Source organism: Natator depressus, chromosome 1 (genome assembly GCF_965152275.1).
Source record: "Natator depressus isolate rNatDep1 chromosome 1, rNatDep2.hap1, whole genome shotgun sequence".
NCBI lineage: Eukaryota > Metazoa > Chordata > Testudines > Cheloniidae > Natator > Natator depressus.
This window is the reverse complement of record NC_134234.1, coordinates 234,047,019-234,067,985: the sequence shown is the minus strand read 5'-3', so window position 1 is coordinate 234,067,985 and position 20,967 is coordinate 234,047,019. Positions and strand designations below refer to the sequence as shown.

General features: G+C 42.0%; 1 protein-coding gene across 1 annotated transcript in view; it reads left to right on the top strand.

Annotated features, from left to right (window-relative positions):
* PIK3C2G (phosphatidylinositol-4-phosphate 3-kinase catalytic subunit type 2 gamma) overlaps window positions 1–20,967 on the top strand; it is a 330,089-nt gene that overhangs the window by 276,068 nt on the left and 33,054 nt on the right. The window contains exons 31-32 of the mRNA XM_074938223.1: window positions 210–285; window positions 11,911–12,005. Coding sequence (XP_074794324.1) covers window positions 210–285; window positions 11,911–12,005 — 171 coding nt within the window. The remainder of the gene's footprint in view (window positions 1–209; window positions 286–11,910; window positions 12,006–20,967) is intronic.

The window sequence follows — 20,967 nt, the reverse complement described above, 5'->3', positions numbered from 1 at the left end:
GCAACATCCAAGGGAGTACTAGGGCCCTATCCTGCCATGCGGCCCTGCAATGGGAGGGAAGAGGCTCCCCTTTCCTGCTTATTCCTCTAGTGCATGTGCAAGAGACAAACCAGCCCGTTGCCCTTCGGGACAAGTGTTGGAAAATGGAGCACATCCCCCACCCATTCACAGCATGTAATATTTCTGTTGTTTTTTTTATTTGATTTCAGAATGAGCACGTCCTCAGCTTTTTCCTCGATGGGTCCAAAACCGACTGGCCAGAAGAATCTGCACTTGTTAGCCTAGGCATGTACATTATTAATTTTGATCACTTTAAGAGGGAATAGGTCTTGGTAACATTAAATGCTGCAATGCAGAGGTGGGTCTAACCGAACCCACTGGTAAACGTGTTGTTTGTTTGTTAATGTGAGTATAATAACCAGTAAGTAATTCAGTTCACTTTTTATTTCCTGACTCATAGAAGTTAACACAAATATTTTTTGAATACAATCTGCAGCCCCAATTGGCTTTGACATCCCTTCCCCTACTAGTTGTATTATTTCTAGCTATACTTACGCCATAATTAAAGCAAATATATATTTATACTTGAAACAAACTAGGCCAGGAGCCCTTTTTTTCTTAAAACCCCTCTTCATATAACAATCTTAAGAAGGAGGATTTGAGGTATGACAAAGTATCATGCATGTGTTGAGACAGGGAAAGAATAATGTATGCTAGCAATGACCTGTCAATGAGAGTATTTCACAATGAGTGGGGCATGTAAATAACAGAATATGTGGTTAATCTTGCCTAAGTATGCATTACTTATAGAAATAGCACTACTATATACTGCTCCTCAGTAATTAATAATACTCTGCACATTGTTTCCTTAACATGTCTAAATTCCTAACCATCTCCCTCTTCTGTCCTGAAGCCCCACCAATGAGCTATCTTGTTGGCTTTGTTGTTACCTAATGCTGACTCTTGCATATTAGCTCATCTTCTGCAGTCAACTTCGGGGGTGGGGGAAATAAAACCTAATGCCAAAGGCCACGGTTCTACTCTGATTGCACCAAAACAGTTCAGCCATTTGCTGTATATTCCAAGCGATAAGAAAGCTCCAGGTTACCCAGCTGTCCACATTTCATAACTGAGTGGCTGTTAACAATGCCACATCCCTTCCATGTCCAATGTGCTTGTTCCTCTTCTTTATAGACTGAGCCCCTGCTCCTTGGCTATACCACTCTAGTGACACAAAGCAATTCTAATTCTGGTTTAACCAACCACTGGAGGATTCCCCTTGTGTAGAGAGATCCTCTGTTGGTGTAGAATTGCTATAGTGGCTCCTACTGCCCCTCTCCCTGCAGCACAAGAGCCATGGCCAAGACATCTGTGTACCCCATCAATTCCCTTAGGGCCATTGGAAAGTGGTTATGGTTGCTCTGATGATACCCAGATGGCCCAGGATTGGGAAGATGCAAAGCGCTGACAAGAGAAGAGTTTTGTTGCAAAAATTCAAGCCAGACCTTAAATACAGCTTGTAGCCTGGGTTCATGGGCTATGTTCTATAGCTCTCTATGGCTTCTTTTACTGTAGTATCTAAGTACCTTGCAGTCTTAAATGTATTATCTTTCACACCCCTGAGAGATCAGGAACTACTGTTAACCCCCTTTTACAGATGAGGGACTGAGACACTGATGTCACATGATGAGTCTGCAGAAGAGCAAGGAATTGAAACCAGTGGACCATCCATATAAGTATTATGTAGCCAATGGTACACTGGTTAAAGAAGAAAACCTTTCACTCTGTGAACTGGACCATCATTTATTTTCTGAGTATTTAGTGAGCTACCAAGCTATCATATCAATAACCCAACCTGTTGGTTAACTCTTTACATTTTTATGGTGATGTGGGGGCTCCATAAGACTATCCAGAGAGAGGGGGATACAGCAGATGTACAAGTTAAGATCAGTAGGCCTTGAATAATCAGAGATAGGGATGTAGGAAGCTGTTTGCCTGCAGGGTAACTTGGCTTTCAAAACTCTGGGAAATGCTTTAAATAAGCAAAGCATCTGTGTCTTACAGGAATATTCATCTCCAGTTACCCTAGAAAACACTAATTGTTAAAGATTTTGAGAGTAAGACAATCACACAGATTTTTCAGATTGAAGTAATTAATGCCCTTTCTCTTTGTTCTAATGTCCAAATCCTGAGGTCTTTACATGGCTACGGAGGGGAATTTCCCCCTGGTTTCACATTATTTTTGTTTGTATCTCAGTAGCAGTCATAGATCGGGGCTCCATTATGCTTGGCACTGTACCAGCACAGAACACAAAGAAGGCCCTAAATTGCATAAAGAGAGTAGCCACCTCCAGAGCACTGTTCCCTCAACTTCCTTTGGAAAGTGGGAAATGATGTGTGTTGGGTCTAGGAGCCCCCTGTCACCCCCCTTCAACTCTACAGGAGTCGAAGGGGGCTGGCAGTTCCTGAAAGATGTAATACTAGAGGCTCAACATAATGCTATTCCGATGCAGTGGAAAGATAAGAAGAGCCACAGGAGACCAATGTGGCTGTACAAGGAGCTTTTTAGCTATCTAAAACCCAAAAGGGATACATACAGGAAATGGAAGGACTTGCATGTCAGTAAGGATGTATACGTGGGAATAGCACAAGTATGTAGGGACAAAGTCAGGAAAGCCAAGGCAAGGAATGAGTTACAACTGACAAGAAGTGTTAGAGACAACAAGCAGGGTTTCTACAAATATGTCAGACAAAAATGAAAGATCAGGGATGGCATGTGCCCACTGCTCAATGGAGAAGATGAGCCGGTAACAGAAGATGATAAGAAGGCGGAACTGCTCAGTGCCTACTTTGCTTCACTCTTCATACAAAAAATAACATGACCAGAGAAGTTATTATAGAAAATAAAGGGAAATAAATGCAGATCAGGAAAAGTAAAGAACACAGCAGAGTTCTTCTGACTAATTTGAATGAATCAAGTCAGCAGGGCCTGTTGCCATTTATCCTAGGGTTCTGAAGAAATCTCAGAGCCATTGGTGATATTTGCAAGCTTATGGGTGATAGGAGAGGTACTGGAAGACTGGAGAAGGGCTAATGTAGCGCCCATCTTTAAAAGGGGGGAAAGGAGGAGCCGGGGAACTATAGACCAGTCGGTTTGACCTCGATACCTAGGAAGCTACTAGAGCAGTGTATAAAACATTCCATTTGCAAATACCTGGAGGATAAAGCAGTGATCACTGAGAGCCAGCATGGATTTACCAAGAACAGATCATGCCAAACCAGCTTGATTTCCTTCTTTGACAAGGTAACTGGTTTGGTGGAGAAGGGGAATGCGGTGGACATAATATACTTGGACTTTAGCAAGACTTTAGACACAATCCCACATAACATTCTCATAAGTAAGCTAGAGAAATACAGGCTGGGTAGAACTACCATTAAGTGGATGCATAATTGGTTAAACAACTAGAAACAGAGTAGCTATTAATGGAATGACGACGGATTGGAAGGAGGTCTCAAGTGGGGTTCCACAGGGATCTTTTCTGGGTGTTGTGTTATTTAGCATGTTTATTAATGACCTGGATGTAGGAATAGAGAGCATGCTGATCAAATTTGTAGGTGACACAAATCTAGGGAGGACTGCAAATACTTTGGAGGATAGAATTAAAATTCAAAGGAGGCTGGATAGCTACAACAAATCCTGCATCTTGGCAGGGGTGGGAGGTAGACTAAATAACCCTGGTGGTCCCTGCTAACCCTATGATTCTATAATTCTATGGGGACAGGAACAATGCGTTGCCCTGTGTGGCCCCGGGTTCCCATAGAAGCCCTGGGATCTTCCTGGCTTGAAGGTGGCCCTAAGCATATTCTCAAGGAGTGAAGCCCATCCCTTTAGTGGAGTGATGGTGCAGAAGGCAGGGAATTCTGTGTGGAGACACCTTCCCTCTTCCCTTCCCCCGCCCAGAGGTTTTACTCCTTTTTTCTATATATGGGATGATTCAGGCCTCTATTTTTACTATCTCTCTGTTCTGGCAAAACTCCACTTGGCTTTAATAAGAGTTTTGCCTGAATGAGAACTTGGTGATTTGTCCTTCAGCCCTGTCTCTTAGTTAGAAAGAATGCCCCATAACAAGCAGATTATGAATTTTGATTGACATCATCCTTCACTTACACCACTTTAATTTTCAAAGATTGTAGGTAATTACACTTATTAGAGAGAGTACAATAAAAATTAAAATGTATGAATTTATACTATGCTCCTAGCAAAGAAGAGATTAAAACTCAGTGCCAAATTTACTTTGTCGTGAATACAGATGCAGTATTCCCACTGGGATGCATTCTGAAATATACTCAATATTGTATGCATCCTGGTACTCTTAGCCTACTATGGGGGGAACAGGTATAAAAATGATTTTGCCTAAGGTGTTTCATGATGACCAAAAAAAATGTTATTTTGTGGGAAAATATCCATCAAAACAATTTTGATATTCAGTGATGATGATTATTTTTCTGTTACTGAATAACATCTACTGGAAGTATTAAAATTCCAGACCATTCAACTATACACTGTGAAGAAATGAAATGGTTGCTGTCATTTCTAATGGTTCACATATAGGACAAGGTCTGTGTTGGCACAATTAGGTGATGTCAGTAGAGTTGTGCCCATTTATACCAGCAGAGAAATAGGACCTATCTCCTTTTAAAACAAAAGCCAGGCTCATTGAAGGGGGGAGCTGTGCATTACACCTCCCTGTGCAGGCTTTACTCCCAGTGCCTAGTGTGGGAGTCACCCCTAGAGAGACCAGACTGTTGTACTAATCCTTGTGATACATGACAACTCTCTCTGCTGCACTTGCTTATATGTGCTTCTTGTTGTGTTCCTAGTATTTCATCTTTTGCAGGCCATCACTATTTCATGATGTCTTACGAGGCCAGATCTAGGAAAGAGATTGTTAGGAGCTAATCTTTCAACAGTTGATGACAGGAGGATTATAATTCTCTACCAAACTGTCAGTAGAGCAGTTGGTCATTTTTGCAGTATTCTACCCCAATCCACTCAAACTGAACTGGTTCCATCAGCCTTTGATGGTAGATCATTAAAACAGGTCTTGAGAGGAAAGGTGTGAGACAAATCAAGGGATGTAGAAGATAGAATAAGATTTACCTACCTTCAAGGTGTGCTGAGAAGCTTGTTTAGTTAGTGTTTACATAGCACTTTGCAATCCTTTGATGCATAAAAGCAAAACATTCTTCCAGGGTAGTTTCCCTCAAGGAGATTTGATCAATTTCTCTGTATCTGTGCCTTACTTTCTTAATTTCTCATACAACATGGCAACTACAGTGAATGGTTTGTTTAAAAATGATTCCAGAAACATTGGAGAGCATAAAGTAGGGCTGTAATTTGCTTTAAAAAATGGCCATCCAAATAAATAAGGGGAACACAAACCTGGCAACACTGCAAATCATTCAGCCTGAAGTTGCAATTCATTTCCAAATAAATTAGCTGGCTTAGTTTGTAATCATAAAAAATAAATAAACCCAGAGCTGACTCAAGCCTTACCCTGGAGTCCCAAGGAAGGGGCATCCAGAAGTCATATTAAAAGAACTTGTGAACTCTATTTAGCCCTGGGGCCATGCTTCGGGCACTCATGGGAGCTTTTCCGTTGACTTCAGTGAGCGTCAGATCAATCCTTAGAAGTCAAATCTCGATTCGATTGAAGTCAATGGGAGTTCTGACTGTGTCTTCCATTAGACAAATGTTTGGCCCTTGTTTATAAGAGAGAACAGACAGAGCACACCACCTTTTAACAATGCAGAGCCCAAGCATGTGGGTCCACCAGCTGCTCTGTATCCAGATTGGGCATCAGAGCAGGTGTGCTCCATTATAGTTTAGGTCGAAATTCTGGTCTCAAAAGAAAATGGCAAAATGCCCATCGACTTCAATGAGACCACAATTTGGCACTGAATGCAGGGGTTTCTAAACTGTTACCTGATGGCTAAAAACAGCCTGATGGCATCTGGCTGCTATTGTTGATGGTAGCTGATGGAAGTTGAAAGTGGTTAATGCCTCAGAGGAGCCCGCTCAGTGCCTTGCTGAATCAGACTCCTTGTGTTCTTTTTTTTTTCCTTTTTCTTCCTGTGTTCAGTTCATTTTATCTTTGTTGTTAAAGCCGTTTCATATATACATTGGAAAAAGGCAAAAAAAAATTTAAAATAGCCATGCTCATATCTATGGTGTCTTTTTCAGACCTCAGACTTTCATGTGATTAAAATATGTATTTCCCCGATGTATGGCACTATCCTCAACCTAGTTAAACAATTCATACATTTATTTCTTGTATATAAAAACACCGATTGCAAGTGAAGAATTCCTCCATTGGATGGAAAGTTTCACTTTCTAAAACATTAATAGAATAGATAAAAAAGGGGTGGGGCAGGACATGATGCTCAACTGAATTCTAACACTGTAATTTATACTCTGAGATCTGATGCACTTTCTAAACTGCTGAAGTTGACCTCTTGCAATTCACAGTATCAACAGAGCCCCCAAGAGAATTGTACCTTATGTTCAAACATAACTCCCTGTTTCATACTCAAGTATTCTATCCTCTGTATTGTTACAACTGCTTTAGCACAATTCGTATGGCTATTTATTTAACCAATTTCCATGTGCTTCTAATTACCCAAGAAAAACACTGAACCTATGAAGTTGTGCAATTCATTGGATTTTTTTCCTTCCCCTCCTGTCACTGTTTAAGTGATTCCTAATGATGCTCACCTAGTCACTATGCAATATCAGAAGGGGTTTGGGAGTAGATTGTTATAACAAAATCATTCTAGCATTGAAATTAGGGCTGTTGCACGCTTAAAAAAATGAATCACGTGCAATTAATCGCACTGTTAAACAATAATGGAATACCATTTATTTAATTTCTTTGATGTTTTCTACATTTTCAGATATATTGATTTCAATTAACACAGAATACAAAGTGTACAGTGCTCACTTCATATTTATTTTTATTACAAATATTTGCACTGTAAAAAAACAAAATAAATGGTATTTTTCAATTCACCTAATACAAGTACTGCAGTGTAATCTCTATATCATGAAAGTTGAACTTACAAATGTAGAATTATGTACAAAAAAACTGCATTCAAAAATAAAACAATGTAAAACTTTAGAGCCTACAAGTTCAATCAGTCCTACTTCTTGTTCAGCCAATTGCTCAGACAAACAAGTTTGTTTACATTTGCAGAAGGTAATGCTGCCTGCTTCTTGTTTACAGTGTCACCTGAAAGTGAGAATAGGCGTTCGCATGGCACTGTTGTAGCTGGCATCGCAAGATATTTACATGCCAGATACACTAAAGATTCATATGTTCCTTGATGCTTCAACCACCATTCCGGAGGACATGAATCCATACTGATGACAATCCAAAGTGGTGCAGAACAACGCATATTCATTTTTATCATCTGAGTCAGATGCCACCAGCAGAAGGTTAATTTTCTTTTTTGGTGGTTTGGACTCTGTAGTTTCCGCATCAGAATGTTGCTCTTTTAAGTCTTCTGAAAGCATTCTCCACTCCTCACCTCTCTCAGATTTTCAAAGGCACTTCAGATTCTTAAATCTTGGGTCAAGTGCTATAGCTATCTTTAGCAATTTCACATTGGTATCTTCTTTGCATTTTGTCAAATTTGCAGTGAAAGTGTTCTTAAAACAAATAAGTGCTGGGTCATTATCCAAAACTGCTATAACATGAAATATATGGCAGAATGCTGGTAAAACAGAGCAGGAGACATACAATTCTCCCCCAAGGAGTTCGGTCACAAATTTAATAATGCATTATTTTTTAATGAGTGTTATCAGCATGGAAACATGTCTTCTGGAAAAGTGGATGAAGCATGAAGAGGCATATGAATCTTTAGCGCATCTGGCACATAAATATCTTGCAACGCCAGCTACAACAGTGCCCTGTGACTGCCTGATCTCGCTTTCAGGTGACATTGTAATTAAGAAGTGGGCAGCATTATCTCCGGTAAATGTAAACAAACTTGTTTCTCTTTGCGATTGGCTAAACAAGAAGCAGGACTGAGTGGACTTGTAGGCTCTAAAGTTTTACATTGTGTTGTTTTTGAGTGCAATTATGTAACAAAAAAAACCCCTACATTTGTAAGTTGCACTTTCACGATAAAGAGATTGCACTACAGTACTTGTATAAGGTGAAATGAAAAATACTATTTCTTTTGTTTATCATTTTTACAGTGCAAATATTTGTAATAAAAAAATATAAACTGAGCACTGTACTCTTTATATTCTGTTGTAACTGAAATCAATATACTTGACAATGTAGAAAAACATCCACAAATATTTAATAAATTTCAATTGGTATTCTATTGTTTAACAGTGTTTAATTAATTTTTATGATTAATTTTTTTAAATGTGATTAATTTTTTTTAATTGGTATTCTATTGTTTAACAGTGCTTAATTAATTTTTCATGATTAATTTTTTTAAATGCGATTAATTTTTTTTTTAGTTAATCACATGAGTGAACTGCTATTAATTGACAGCCCTAACTGAAATAAATGTGGCCAGTTTACAAAAATATTTTTGAAAAGAATAGATATGCAAATTATTACAGCAGGAGGACAGCAGCATCTCTGCTTTCTAGTTAGGCAGGTTTTACCTCTTCTGTTCAGTTTTCTGTTCATGAGAACTTAGCAAATATTTCCCTTGCATTGCATGGTGGCATAGGCCATGTCAGAGACGCATGTCTTTCTGTTTAAATAGCACCCTTTTTTTGGCGGTGGAGGGGAAATCAAAAAATATCATTTGAGTTCAGGACTTGTGGTTCTGGGTTTGGGGCTCTCTGTAAAGATAGGGAATAGTTATGAAGTTCAGATTTTGATCTGAACTTTCCCAAAGTTTTGGGAGTATTTGGATTATCTAATTATCGAGCTGCCATCATGATAATGTCTGAGTACCTCCCAAGTATCTATGTATTTATTCTCCAAATCTTTTGTAAAATAATTTGATGCCTGTTGCACAAATGGGGAATTGAGGCACAGAGAGACTAAGGCCCAGATTTTCGAAGATATTTAGGCGTTCTGCACAGCGTCACAATGCCCAACTCATTTAGAAGCCTAAATCTCATGTTCAAAAGTGACCTAGGCTCCAACATCTCACTGAAAGTCAATGGGGCACAGGCTCCTGAGTGCCTAAATCACTTTTGAAAATGCGATGGGATTAAAGTAGGTTTGTCACAGAGTGGCAGATTCCAACACGCTGCGTGGCAGACTCAGCACTCTTTTCCTGATGCTTCTGTTGATAATGATGTAAGCAGAACAGAACCTCATTCATACTTGCATAACTGTACTGGCATGATGGGGTTAACGTCTGCTGCAGTGGAGGAGGGGATAAAATGGTGTCCATCCCTCCCCCAGCATCCCTCCAGAATTGTCCAGCAGAGACCCTGCCACAGTCTGGGTGCACTGGGATCTGGGTGATCCACCGGGCCATGTGGGGGGTGGGGGTGTGAAATCTGCAGAGAGGAGCCAGCCACAGATTGGTAGCAACAGATGAAGCCAAAGCAAGGATTGCTACCCTTGTGGGGAGAGTGCGTAAAGTGGAGCCCAACTGGGGTCATCTCTCCCATCAACATCTTCTTAGTCCGGTGGCACAAGGACCCAGATGGTGCCTCCACTCCCACCCCATGGCATGATGGAGAGCAGTAGAGAATAGCCAACCAGAGACTCCAGCCGGTAGGAAAAGGAGCAGCCAAATCTGGGACCTCTCGACATTCCAGTCAAAACAGTTCAAAGTGCTCTGACTTTCTCTGCCCTCTGCTGATTGGCCGTTTGCTCCAGCCCTCCCTTCCTCCCTGCCTTCCCCCTTCCTCAGGCTCTTCATCTCAGCTTCACTCCACAACTGCCTTGCCTTACCCTCTTCTCCTCTGCCCTGTCCCTCTCACCCTCCTTGCCCTCACTTTTTCTTTTCATTTAGCCGATCCTCTCCCAAGTATCACCCCATCCCCCAAAATGGTGGACCTAACATAACAGTTGCTGCCATCCCATTGTTCACTCTGCTTGTGTGTTCTACCCCTTCCCCACCCTGTGTCTATCTTGTCTTATTAGACAATATTGTTTCATTGTGTGTGCTCCTCCATCTACCTCTATCCAGCTGTTGACTCTTGGCTTATACTTAGATTGCAAGCTTTTGGGGCAGGGACTTTCTTCTTCTTGTGCGTTTTTACAGCACCCAGCATGGTGGAATCCTGGTCTATGACTGGAGCTCCTAGGCACTACAGTAAAACAAATAAATGATAACAGGAGCAAACTCTCACTTTTTTGTTAGTCTAGTAAATGGATATAATGGGCCAAATTCAGTCCTAGTGTCAGTAAAATGAAACCCTACTTGTTTCAGTAAAGTTAGAGTAGTTTACATCGAGGTTGAGGGTATTTTTTTACAGCAGGATAAATAACGAGGGTTAGCTATCTCTCTACAAAAATCCTAGTGGAGACAAGAAACTGTCATTTTTACTTCAAGCAACGTGAGGTCAACCACAGGTGGGAGGTAAAATGTTGACCTCGACCTAACTACATCACGGTAAAAGCTACGTGTGCCTCTCCACTAGGATTCTACAGCAAGACCAGCTAACCTGCATTCGTTATCCCACAGTTTTTAAAAAAACACAACTTTTCGGTGAAGACATTTGGCTCAATGCCTCTAAAAATACTAATAGGAAATACTGAGTCAGTGTTCAGATTATAAACCTGACTGGGCTTGCATTCAAGGTAATGGAATTTTTGCCACTGGTTTCAGTGTGAACAGGATCAGATTGTAACTGCATATTAATAAGAATCTGTGCAAAGTATCAGGGCCATGGGATCAGGCCTGCAATCAGGGGTGAAAGTAAGGCGGTACGGGCAGGTACAGCGAACTGGTAAAAAGTGGCCCCCAGTACCGGCCCATACTCAGCTGACGTTAAAACGCTGCCATGGCAGCGCTTTAACGTTGTCTGTCATCCCCCCCTTTTGCCTCCTTCCTCCCCCACCGTCCCCCCCCCCCGGGCTACTGCCGGGGGTGGAAAAAGGGGCAGCTTCTCCGGGGCTGCTATTTAAAAGGGCCTGGGGCTCTGGCCACCACTGCTGCTACCGCAGCAGTGGCCAGCACCCCGGGCCCTTTACATCGCCGCTGGAGCCCTGGGCGGTGCAGGCCAAGCAGTGCAGATGGGCTGGCTGGGGGATGTTGACCCTCCCAGCCCCGCACCTTCTGCCTGAGGCCCTGCCCCTTCCAGGGGCCGGAGCTGGCCTCCGTACCGGTAAGTATGGAATGTTACTTTCACCCATGCCTGCAATTGGCAAAAATACAGTAATCTTTTCCTTTTCTTTACACCTAGTATCTTTAGCTCTCATAAATCTACAGTTGTTTTGGGACCTTTCTGCGAACTCTTGTGTCTATAAATGTAAGCCAAATTCTGCACTGATTTACATGCCTTGCCTCCTATACAAGTAAGAGCTTCTTTTCCCCCACTGCAAACTGGAAGAAATTGAAACCCCATGTAAGATTTTTTTTTCTTTAATATATAGGAAAAATCACAGACAACAGTTCAATTATGTTCATTTTTCTAAAAAATACCCTTAGGGTATAGACAATTAAGTTTTAACATTCCAGCTGAAATTCAGACTGACAACAAATGAAAATGTAAAATCTCTCTTAATGGCCTAATATTTATAACAAGCTCATCTTTAGTGTTTTCTAATTCCAGACCTTCCTTAAGTAGGCAATATTTTGTTATACATGTTATTTAAAATAGTATTTCAATGCTTTAGCTATGCATTCCCATTAATATTTTCACTGACTGGAAATTCACACTTTCAGTAACTGGAAATTCATTTCTTTTGCTTATTTCAGGTCCAAAATCTACTGAACAGAAACCTGGAGTGCAGTTAGTCATATCCTATGAGTGCACCCACCTGACAATATTGTTGAAACATATGAGGAATATTGTAAGTCCTTTGATTATAATTGAGCTCTAGCATAAGATTTTATATTAGCAGAGTGCTGTGCTAACATTAATCCTCACAATGTCCTTTGCAGATAAATATATTTTACAGAAGGGTGTGGGACAGTGCTGTTCATTTAACATATCTGATCTCTTTCAACAAGGTTTGAAGCCAGGGTGTGGTACAGAAACTAGTATCTTTAGTTTCATGGCCAGTGATGATCTCCTACTGGCAATGCACAAAAGATTAGGTGTCCATAATGGCTCTGTGAGCTGCTTTAGCTATTACTGATTCCGAGTTGTTGTTGACTCCTGCCAGGAATGGATGGAGTCGCATGTCAATGGCTCTGTCCCTTTCTTGGTATGGTCCTAGCTGGAGAGTACTTACTTATCTACCCCAGCGTTCTTTCATGTGGGATTGTACAGATATGTCAGCTCTCCTGCTCAACACATACATGAAGTTCAGGAACATCATTTGCTATTGGACAAGGAGGCATAGTGGCCCCTGGGACTTTTCATAAGTCTATGTGCTCCATTCCCCTCCTCCCCCAAAGTATAAGCACATACAACGTTCTGTATGCCGACAAAACTCTCCCCTCCGCCTCCCTCCGCCATTTTTTCTGAAGTGACTTCCCTGGTGAAGTTGCTAGAGGAAATACTGAGGTGGGTTAGGCTGCAGTGTCATTGATAGGATGACAATGCTCAGCTCTACTCTCAGCAGACCTAGGTGGTAAAATTATCTGCTTTCCAGTAGTGTGGCTGTGATAGGACTGGCAAGGCTCAGTTCAGACAAGACTCAGATGATGCTGGTTGGCTTAGGGGATCTTGTGAGGGCAGTATGCATTACCTCGGCTAAAGTGGTATGTCTTCTCTTTGATATTAACAGCCTCTACAGGCTTTGGAATCCCCAGCTGCTCTTTTCAGTGTCAGGCAATGGCAGTGGCCAGAAGACCCTTTCATTACCTTTGTTTAACTAGGAGATTGTGACATTTCTTCCATGCCATGGACTCCACTGTGTTCATTCATGCCTTTTACACCTCCAGACTAGATTACAATCACTTGCTCTACATTGGACTCAGCCAAGCATCAGCCAACACAAAATGAGACTGGCTGGCTGGTTGGCTGTATCAGTCATGTGAAGCCTACATATCCCCAACTATTCTCTATAGACTCCCCAAGCTTCTGATTTGCAATTCAGTGTATTCATTTTGATCGATAAAGTCCTAAAAGATTTGGGTCCTGAGAGACTGTCTCTCTTTCCATGCACCATCCTGAGAGTTGAGATTGCACGGGATACATCTGCTGATGAGTCCTATTTATATGAACATCCTAGACTGTAGAAGATGCTACCTGTGTTATTCAGATAGAGCCCATGGTTTTTACCTTCGGGGTACAGTATAAGGCCCTTTGGGGAGGGGAGCATCTTCTTCAGGCTGAGTAGCTGGTGAAGCTTGTGGAGGGAATTTTGGTTAGAACGTTATGCTCTTAGTGTTACTGTGTATATTGTATTTTTTTCCACTGTACTTATGCTGAGAGTCTCCATGATATATGTGTGTGTGTTATAAATCTGTGGTTGGTTAGGTGGTACATCTTATAAATCTGTGGTTGTGTAGGATGCATATTTGTATGTGTCAGATGTGGGAAAGTATAGTGGTAGTATGCGGTTTATAAGTGTAAGTTTTTCTGGTGAATTTTCATGGATGGTTTGCAGATGTACAGGGGCAGCTTTAAGACTATGAGAGGTGGCTTAACTCTGTGTGTCCATACTTTCAAATGTTTAGGCTTTTTAATGTATAATTAACTTAAAATGCCCTGGCCCTTGTAACTCTACAAAGTTCTGTTTAAATTAGACCTTAGATGGGCCTGAGCAGCCATACTCAAGTGTTCCTGGACCAAGGGTTTGGTTCAGTCCATTGCCCATAAGTGTGTCAACTGTGGTCAAGATTTTTCAAAGTAGGTGGCTAAAGTTGAGCTCCTGAATCCATTTTTTGGTATCTGAATAAGTAAGCTTATACAAGTACAAAGCACCCACTTCAATGGGAGCTGCTGGTTGCTCAGCATGGTCAAAAACTAGACACCAACTATGGATTTCGGAGACAAACTTTAGGCAACTATTTTTGGAAATCTTGGCCTTTTTTTCTTTCTTTTTTTTTTAATGTGAACACTTGTGTTCATCATACTCGTTTAATATAAATTACCAAATGGTTGTGACATGGTAACTACTTTGGAACACCACTATTCTGGACTGACTTCAGACTAGTGACCAAGAAGAAGTTCTTTATTCCATTAATAATCTCTTCAGCCATCCAATCCCCTAGATCAATCTGTCTGCCTGCCTCTTTTGGGGTTGAACAAGGATTAAAAAGTATTCCAAGTTTATATTTTATTCAACACATATTAAATCCATTTCAGGTCTATTCAGTCTTTTTCAGTGTCTTACTAATTACAATATTTTTAGTGGTTCATCTGTACAGAAAATTAATTTGCCACCTTGTTTATTTCAAAATTTATAGTAAATACTTTTTGCACTGGTTTCCCCCATCTCCCTTTATTTTATCCTTTAAAATAGCGTATGTGATGCTTTCAAATGTTTAAATAACTGTATTGGGCCAAATTTATTCTTGGTGTAACTTCATTGAACTCACTGGAGTTTGTTGATGAATTTGAATTACTGAAGGAAACGTTAATTATTATTTGTATTGTGGTAGATCCTAGATGCTTCATTCAGGGATCAGGGCCACGTTGTGCTAGATCCTGTATACACACAAAATAAACAAGGGAGTCCTGCCCCAAAGAGCTTATAGTCTAACTATATGATGAGAGACAACGGGGGAGAAAAACAAACGGGTTGTGGAAGAACAAGGTACCTGTGAAACTACCGTGTTTATAGCCATTGTCAAGTGTTGTGTAGGCTTCATGGCAGAGGTGGGATTTAAGGAGGACAATGTAGTAGCTTTGCAGATTTTTACAAGGAGCTTCTCCCAGGCATATGGGGTGGCACAGGAGAAAGCAGAGAAGTGTTTTAAGGTGCAGTTGGTCTAGTTTGTGGAAGGTTGGCTTTGTTAGCAGAGGTTGGGCTCAACAGCTCCATAACTATATAATTTCAGTCCATGGTGCATTATTTACCCACTGTTTGTAATACCTAGAAAGAAGGTTGGAGAAATAAAAGCATGTATCTGATGCCTGATCTCTGATCTTAGGTCTTCTTCAAGCATTACCTGTTTCTCCCTAAAACAGGAAATATTTCAATCATCAGTGAAAGAAGTCCTTAAAGTCCTGCCTGAAAACAGTCTATTGAAATATACTTTGAAGAATAAGTACTGCGTGAACTTGTTTAATAGATTTTAAGGCTAGAAGGGAACATTAATCTCTGCTAACCTCCTGCTTTATCCAGGCCATAGTTTCACCAAGGGGATTCCTGCATCTTCCCCAACAACTTGACTAATAAGACAATTTGAGCAGCAGTGCATGCAGACAGTGGTAGAATTAGTTGCGAAGGCTTGTGCACATTTCAGATTAAATACTATGGGTAAACAAAGAGAGAGAAGTTCTGTTAAACTAGTGTTGAATGACGTATTTAACAGCACTACCAACTCTCATGATTTTAGTGAAAGTCTCATGATCAGTAGTGTTTTTCTTAAATCCCTAGTATCATGTGAATACACCAGATTCTCAGCTTTCATTAATTAAAAAAGTAAGTTTATAGCCCTCATGGTAGCCAAGAAAAGCTTGAAAACAAGACCCCTAAGGGTGTGAAAGCCAGAAGACCCATGAAGAGTCAAAATATTTTATTTTTGAAATCTCATGATTTTGTAAACCAATGATGATTTTTTTGTGATATTTGAATGCTTAGACTTGGTGATACCATATTAGTGCAGAGATGCAGTGAAGTTGGAAGGCTATAAACAAAGATGTAAACCTTGGCAGAGGGAAGGAAACTAGAGAAGGGGATTGGGGAGTAGTGGGGTTCAGAGTGAGGGAGAAAGATAGAGATTGCCTCAGAGAGAGGGTAGGGCAGCAGAGACAGAGGGGCAGCATGGCAACAACTGACAGAGTCCCTTACACTGGAGACGGAGACATAGGACTTGTCTCCACTTACCCATGGATCGACGTTGCAACGATCAATCCACCAGGGGTCGATTTAGCGGGTCTACTGAAGACCCGCTAAATCAACCGCAGATGACTCTCCTGTCAACTCCAGTACTCCACCGGAACGAGAAGAGTAAGGGGAGTTGACAGGAGAGAGTCTCCCGTCGACATCACATAGTGTGGACCCTGCGGTAAGTAGATCTAAGCTATGTCGACTTGAGTTACGCTACTAGCGTAACTCAAATTGCGTCACTTATATCGACTTTCGCCCATAGTGTAGACCTGCCCATAGAGTTCAGGGAGAGGAAAGTTTGGTCTGGCATCTGAAAGGACTTGCCAGCCAAGGGGAGGAACTTATCTGCTAAGGGAGCAGAATAAATAGAAACCTGGCAGCCACTGTGTGGAGGAAGAAAGAAACAAGACTCAGAAAGCCCAGAGAGGGACCTGGCCCACTATAAGGGGGTGTGGGATAGGGAGAAAGTATGGAGAGAAAGGGTGCTCTGTAAACACTGAAAGACAGACTTGGCACTGGGAGAGGGGGAAGAATCTTTAAAGCCCAGCACATACAGTTATAGCTGTGTAACTGTTATTAATACTCAGAGGGACAAGGTGGGTAAGATAATGCTAAGGGAAGTCTTCATGGCTAAATTAATCTAAACATTATCATGAAAATGCACCAAATTGGACTCTGGAAACTGACACCGAAGTGGAAAGGAATCAAATGTCCAGTGTGGGGATTTGACTAAGTTTCCCAGGTAAGTCAGGCTGCACCTCTCTATCTGGTAGTCCTGTGCTAACAACCCTGCCTGCTGCTGGAAGTGACCTCCGTGCAAGTGCAGGGAGCTCCAGCAGCTGCAAATACATTAATGCTGCTGCCCTGTGCATTTGCCCCATGACAACTAAACTAGATGCACATGTAGGCTACTGGATGCACTTCCCAGCCAGACATGAGGGAGAGTGGGGAAAGCTTCTCAGACTTTTCTCCAGGCTCCAACTAGCAAAAGACACCATCCATCCTTAGTTCACTCCAGAACTTCCTTCCATCCTTAGTTTATTCTAGACATTGGTGGGGAAGAGTCCCTGCCTGCCAAACTCCCTTCCCACCATTTACCTGTCTGTCTTAAAACATAAATGAAAACAAAATTGTCCCCAGGTAGATTGTGAACATGAAAAGTTTAAGTCAATGCTAATACATCCATATCCAGGCAGAGAGGGATTTCTTGAATTCCTGCCCCAGAACAGATCTTACATGTAGGGGAAGACAGTAAGTCCTGAAGCATGGATTTGCACAGAGCTGGTGGGATAGCCAGGAACCAGGAATTAACCTAACAACTGCCTCATTGCTCAATCTACCTGTACATGTGCAGAGATTTGTGCCAGCTGAACCAACCCATTTCAGAAGTTCAGAAAAGATTTGTTTGATATTTTCCTTCCCCCTCCTCCCCCATGAACAGAGTATCCTAGCATGATATGGGAGCATTAGCTCAGTGGTGATTCACAGAAAAGAATGCTGCCTATTGACCGGCACTTCTTCCAGATATGCCCTGGTTTTCCCAGGGACAATAGTCTAATAAGCAGCTAGACTTGAGTCCTTATTTGACTTTGGCTTTTCCACTGCCAATGATTAATGGTGCTGTGAAGCGTGATGTGTGGGTTGACAGATTAGTAATCAATTTAGGCTCACCTGGACATCCTCTTTGCACTCCTGCCCTATACCATCCATACCCAGAGCAATCACTGCAAGAGAAGGGTAGGAGAAATGATGGATGAACTGGTTTGGGAAGGAAGAGAGCACTAAACCTTCCTTAAACCACAATTATATGCAATTTAAACCATGTAAAAGTTCCCAGGTGCAGTGCAGTAAGGACCTGATCTAAAAGCCCACTGAAGTCAATGAGGGGGCACTAAATGGATATGTGGGCAGGGGGTGAAAATTCCTTCTTGTCTGTCCCATCGCAGTCAGCTCTTATCCTTTACTTCCCTGTCATTTTGATGTTCACACTTTATTAATAATAATATAATAAGTGGCAGGACCAAAAGAAAAATACAGTTCTCGTCACTGAAGGGGTTATAGTCTGAGCCCCAATCCTGCATGGATGGAGCTGATTACAGGATTGGGGCCTAAAAGATAGAATCAAAAGAAGATGGCATGCACAGTAGAAACTAGAGAGAATGACTTAATGGTCAGGGGAATTTTGGGGTTCATTTTTACTTTTCTTTCCACCTTTTTTCCAAACTATCTACTCACTTCTTCCGGATCTCATGGGAGAGAGGCTGTCATGGTTCTTGGGTTTGCTGGACCTTTGGCCCCTAACTCAGGCTTTCAAGGGACAGGGCAGCACCTATACTTCTGTCCCGAGTGGAATCCTGACACTTCAAATGGGTCGCTAGGTTACAGTCCCCAGTTTACCAACCATGCTTCCTCATCACGAGCCTGTGACTAACTTACTGATAAACAAAACTAGAAGACCAAGAAGATGGATTGAAGGTCTGCTGCTACAGATTTCCCTTCAGGAGCTGTGAACATTTCTCTGAAGAGCCTGCCTCTCTCTCTTCCCTGGGCTTCAGAGAGAGTGTCTTTAAAACCAGGCAAGCCTCTTTGTTCTGTGTGTCCAGATGATGCTCCCCTTGCCATGGGGGGGTGATCTGCCCAGTTTGTACAGAGACAAAACGTCAAAGGCCTTGACACTTCTATTGTTTGTTAAGCACCAGTGATTAGGATAGCTAAACCATTTTAGTTCTTGCAGACTGTCACAGGGTCACTCACCACACTGGCACCGCCTGCGGGCTGTTTCGGGAATTAGCTCTGGTCAGCAGGTGCACCCTCCAATGCTGTTGGCTCTCCCATCCTCAACTCCTCCTGCAGACCCACTGCAGTTCCAGTCTCACTGCCTCTGCTTCGGGGCACAGCCCTCTGGACGTGTCGCAATCCGGGTTCCCCGCTTCTGGGGGACTCCTTCTGCAACAGTCCAGCAGCTCCTCGCAGCGTCTTGGCAGTCCACAGCCTGGCCGCTTCTTCAGAGGCAAGGGGGGGGGAAACCCAGGCCCAGCCACTACTCTGGGTCCCAGCCCAGGGATCCTGTAAACAGCAGCTTCCCGCTTCCCCTCCTTTCTTTCTCCTCCAGTCCGTCTCAATTCCCTGGGCCACTTCCCTGCAGCCCCAGCACCTTCGGCTCCTGCCTCTGGCTCCTTCACCCTCTTCCCAGAGCCTCAGACCTGCAAGTCCTCACAGCCCTGTTCCCGGTGCTAGTCTCTGCAGCCCTCTAGGAAGCCAGTCCCCTCCCTTGGGCTTTCTGCAGCAAACTCCCCTGCTCTAGCCACTGCAAACTCCCCTGCTCCAGCCACTCTATTGGCTGCAGCCACTGCCCTAATTGGCCGTTTCCTTGCAGCCCTTCAGGCTGGGTTTTAACCCTTTCAGGGCCAGTGTGGGGCAGACGCCCCGTCACACCGACCCAAGCCGCCAAAGACTGATTTCAACCTTAATTATTCTTTAACAAGAAACCCAGCAACAAGCAAGCAAACAGAGGGTCACCTATCTATAATATTTTATGCCTATTATCTCCCATTTTTCATCACAGAGGCACTTGAATGAAAATAATGTGGTGGATTGGCCAACTGGAATAGGGGAGGGAGTACCATGTATAGGAGGCAGAATGGTAAAATGCCCAAAGATGGGTGTGGGAAATGAGTGGGGGGAGGGAAATTTTAGAGCTGAACAAAAGCCTTGTAGAGAGATAAGTGTTGGTGACAGAATGAGACCAGTAGTTTGGAAGGAGGAGATACAATAGTTCCAACTGTGGTTTTCTCAAGATTGCCAGGGTAACATAGGACAAAAGCCAAGACACATGAAAATAATATTCCTGCTCTGGTGCACATTTACAGAGAAATTGACTTTTTTCAGAATGGTGGGTTAGAGGATGCTTTCACTTTAAAATGAGCTTGGATAAGAGCACTTTTCTTTGGACTGAAAATTGGCTGAAGGGCTATCAACAAAGGAAAATGCTGATCAGCAATGTTTCAAGTTGAGGAGAAGGTCGTCTATTGTGGCACCTCAGAGATTGGTGTTAGGTCCCAGTTTATTTAATAGAGCTGGTCAGAGGTATTGACAAATGTATCATTCAGTTAATTGTACTGTTATTGACAAATGTCTTATCAAATATTTCCGGCAGTACGGGCCTAGCTTTATTATTTGAATGCTATTTTGAATAAATCATTCACTGAATAACATTTGTTGGATAATGTATTCAGTGAGCTCCACTTAATATTATTGATCATTGTGCAGAGGAGAGAAAAGACCCTGAGATGAAATTTGCAGTTGGTACTAAATTAGAAAAACAAAAGTATTAGTATAGACTGGACAGTAATACCGAGATATCTAAAGCTATCTAGACAGAAACTCATGCAAGCAGTTGGACAAACGATTACTGTCCCATTACTACACATGGGAAATATTGATCCCAAGCACACACATTAATGGGATGCAGAAATATTGATAACAATATAACTTGGAACTCTTTTGTAATGAACTCAAGTATCAAACTGTTTTATTTAGAAAAGAAGATGTTTCGATCAGTACTAAGTAGAAGCTGCCCTTAAATATTTAAAAAGGTAAAGTATATAATAAAATAAAAAATAGAATGTTTTGACGGTATCATAGGACTGGAAGGGACCTCGAGAGGTCATCTAGTCCAGTCCCCTGCACTCATGGCAGGACTAAGTATTATCTAGACCATCCCAGACAGGTGTTTTTTCTAAGCTGCTCTTAAAAATCTCCAATGATGGAGATTCCACAACCTCCCTAGGCAATTTATTCCAGTGCTTCACCACTCTGACAGTTAGGAATTTTTTCCTAATGTCCATCCTAAACCTCCCTTCCT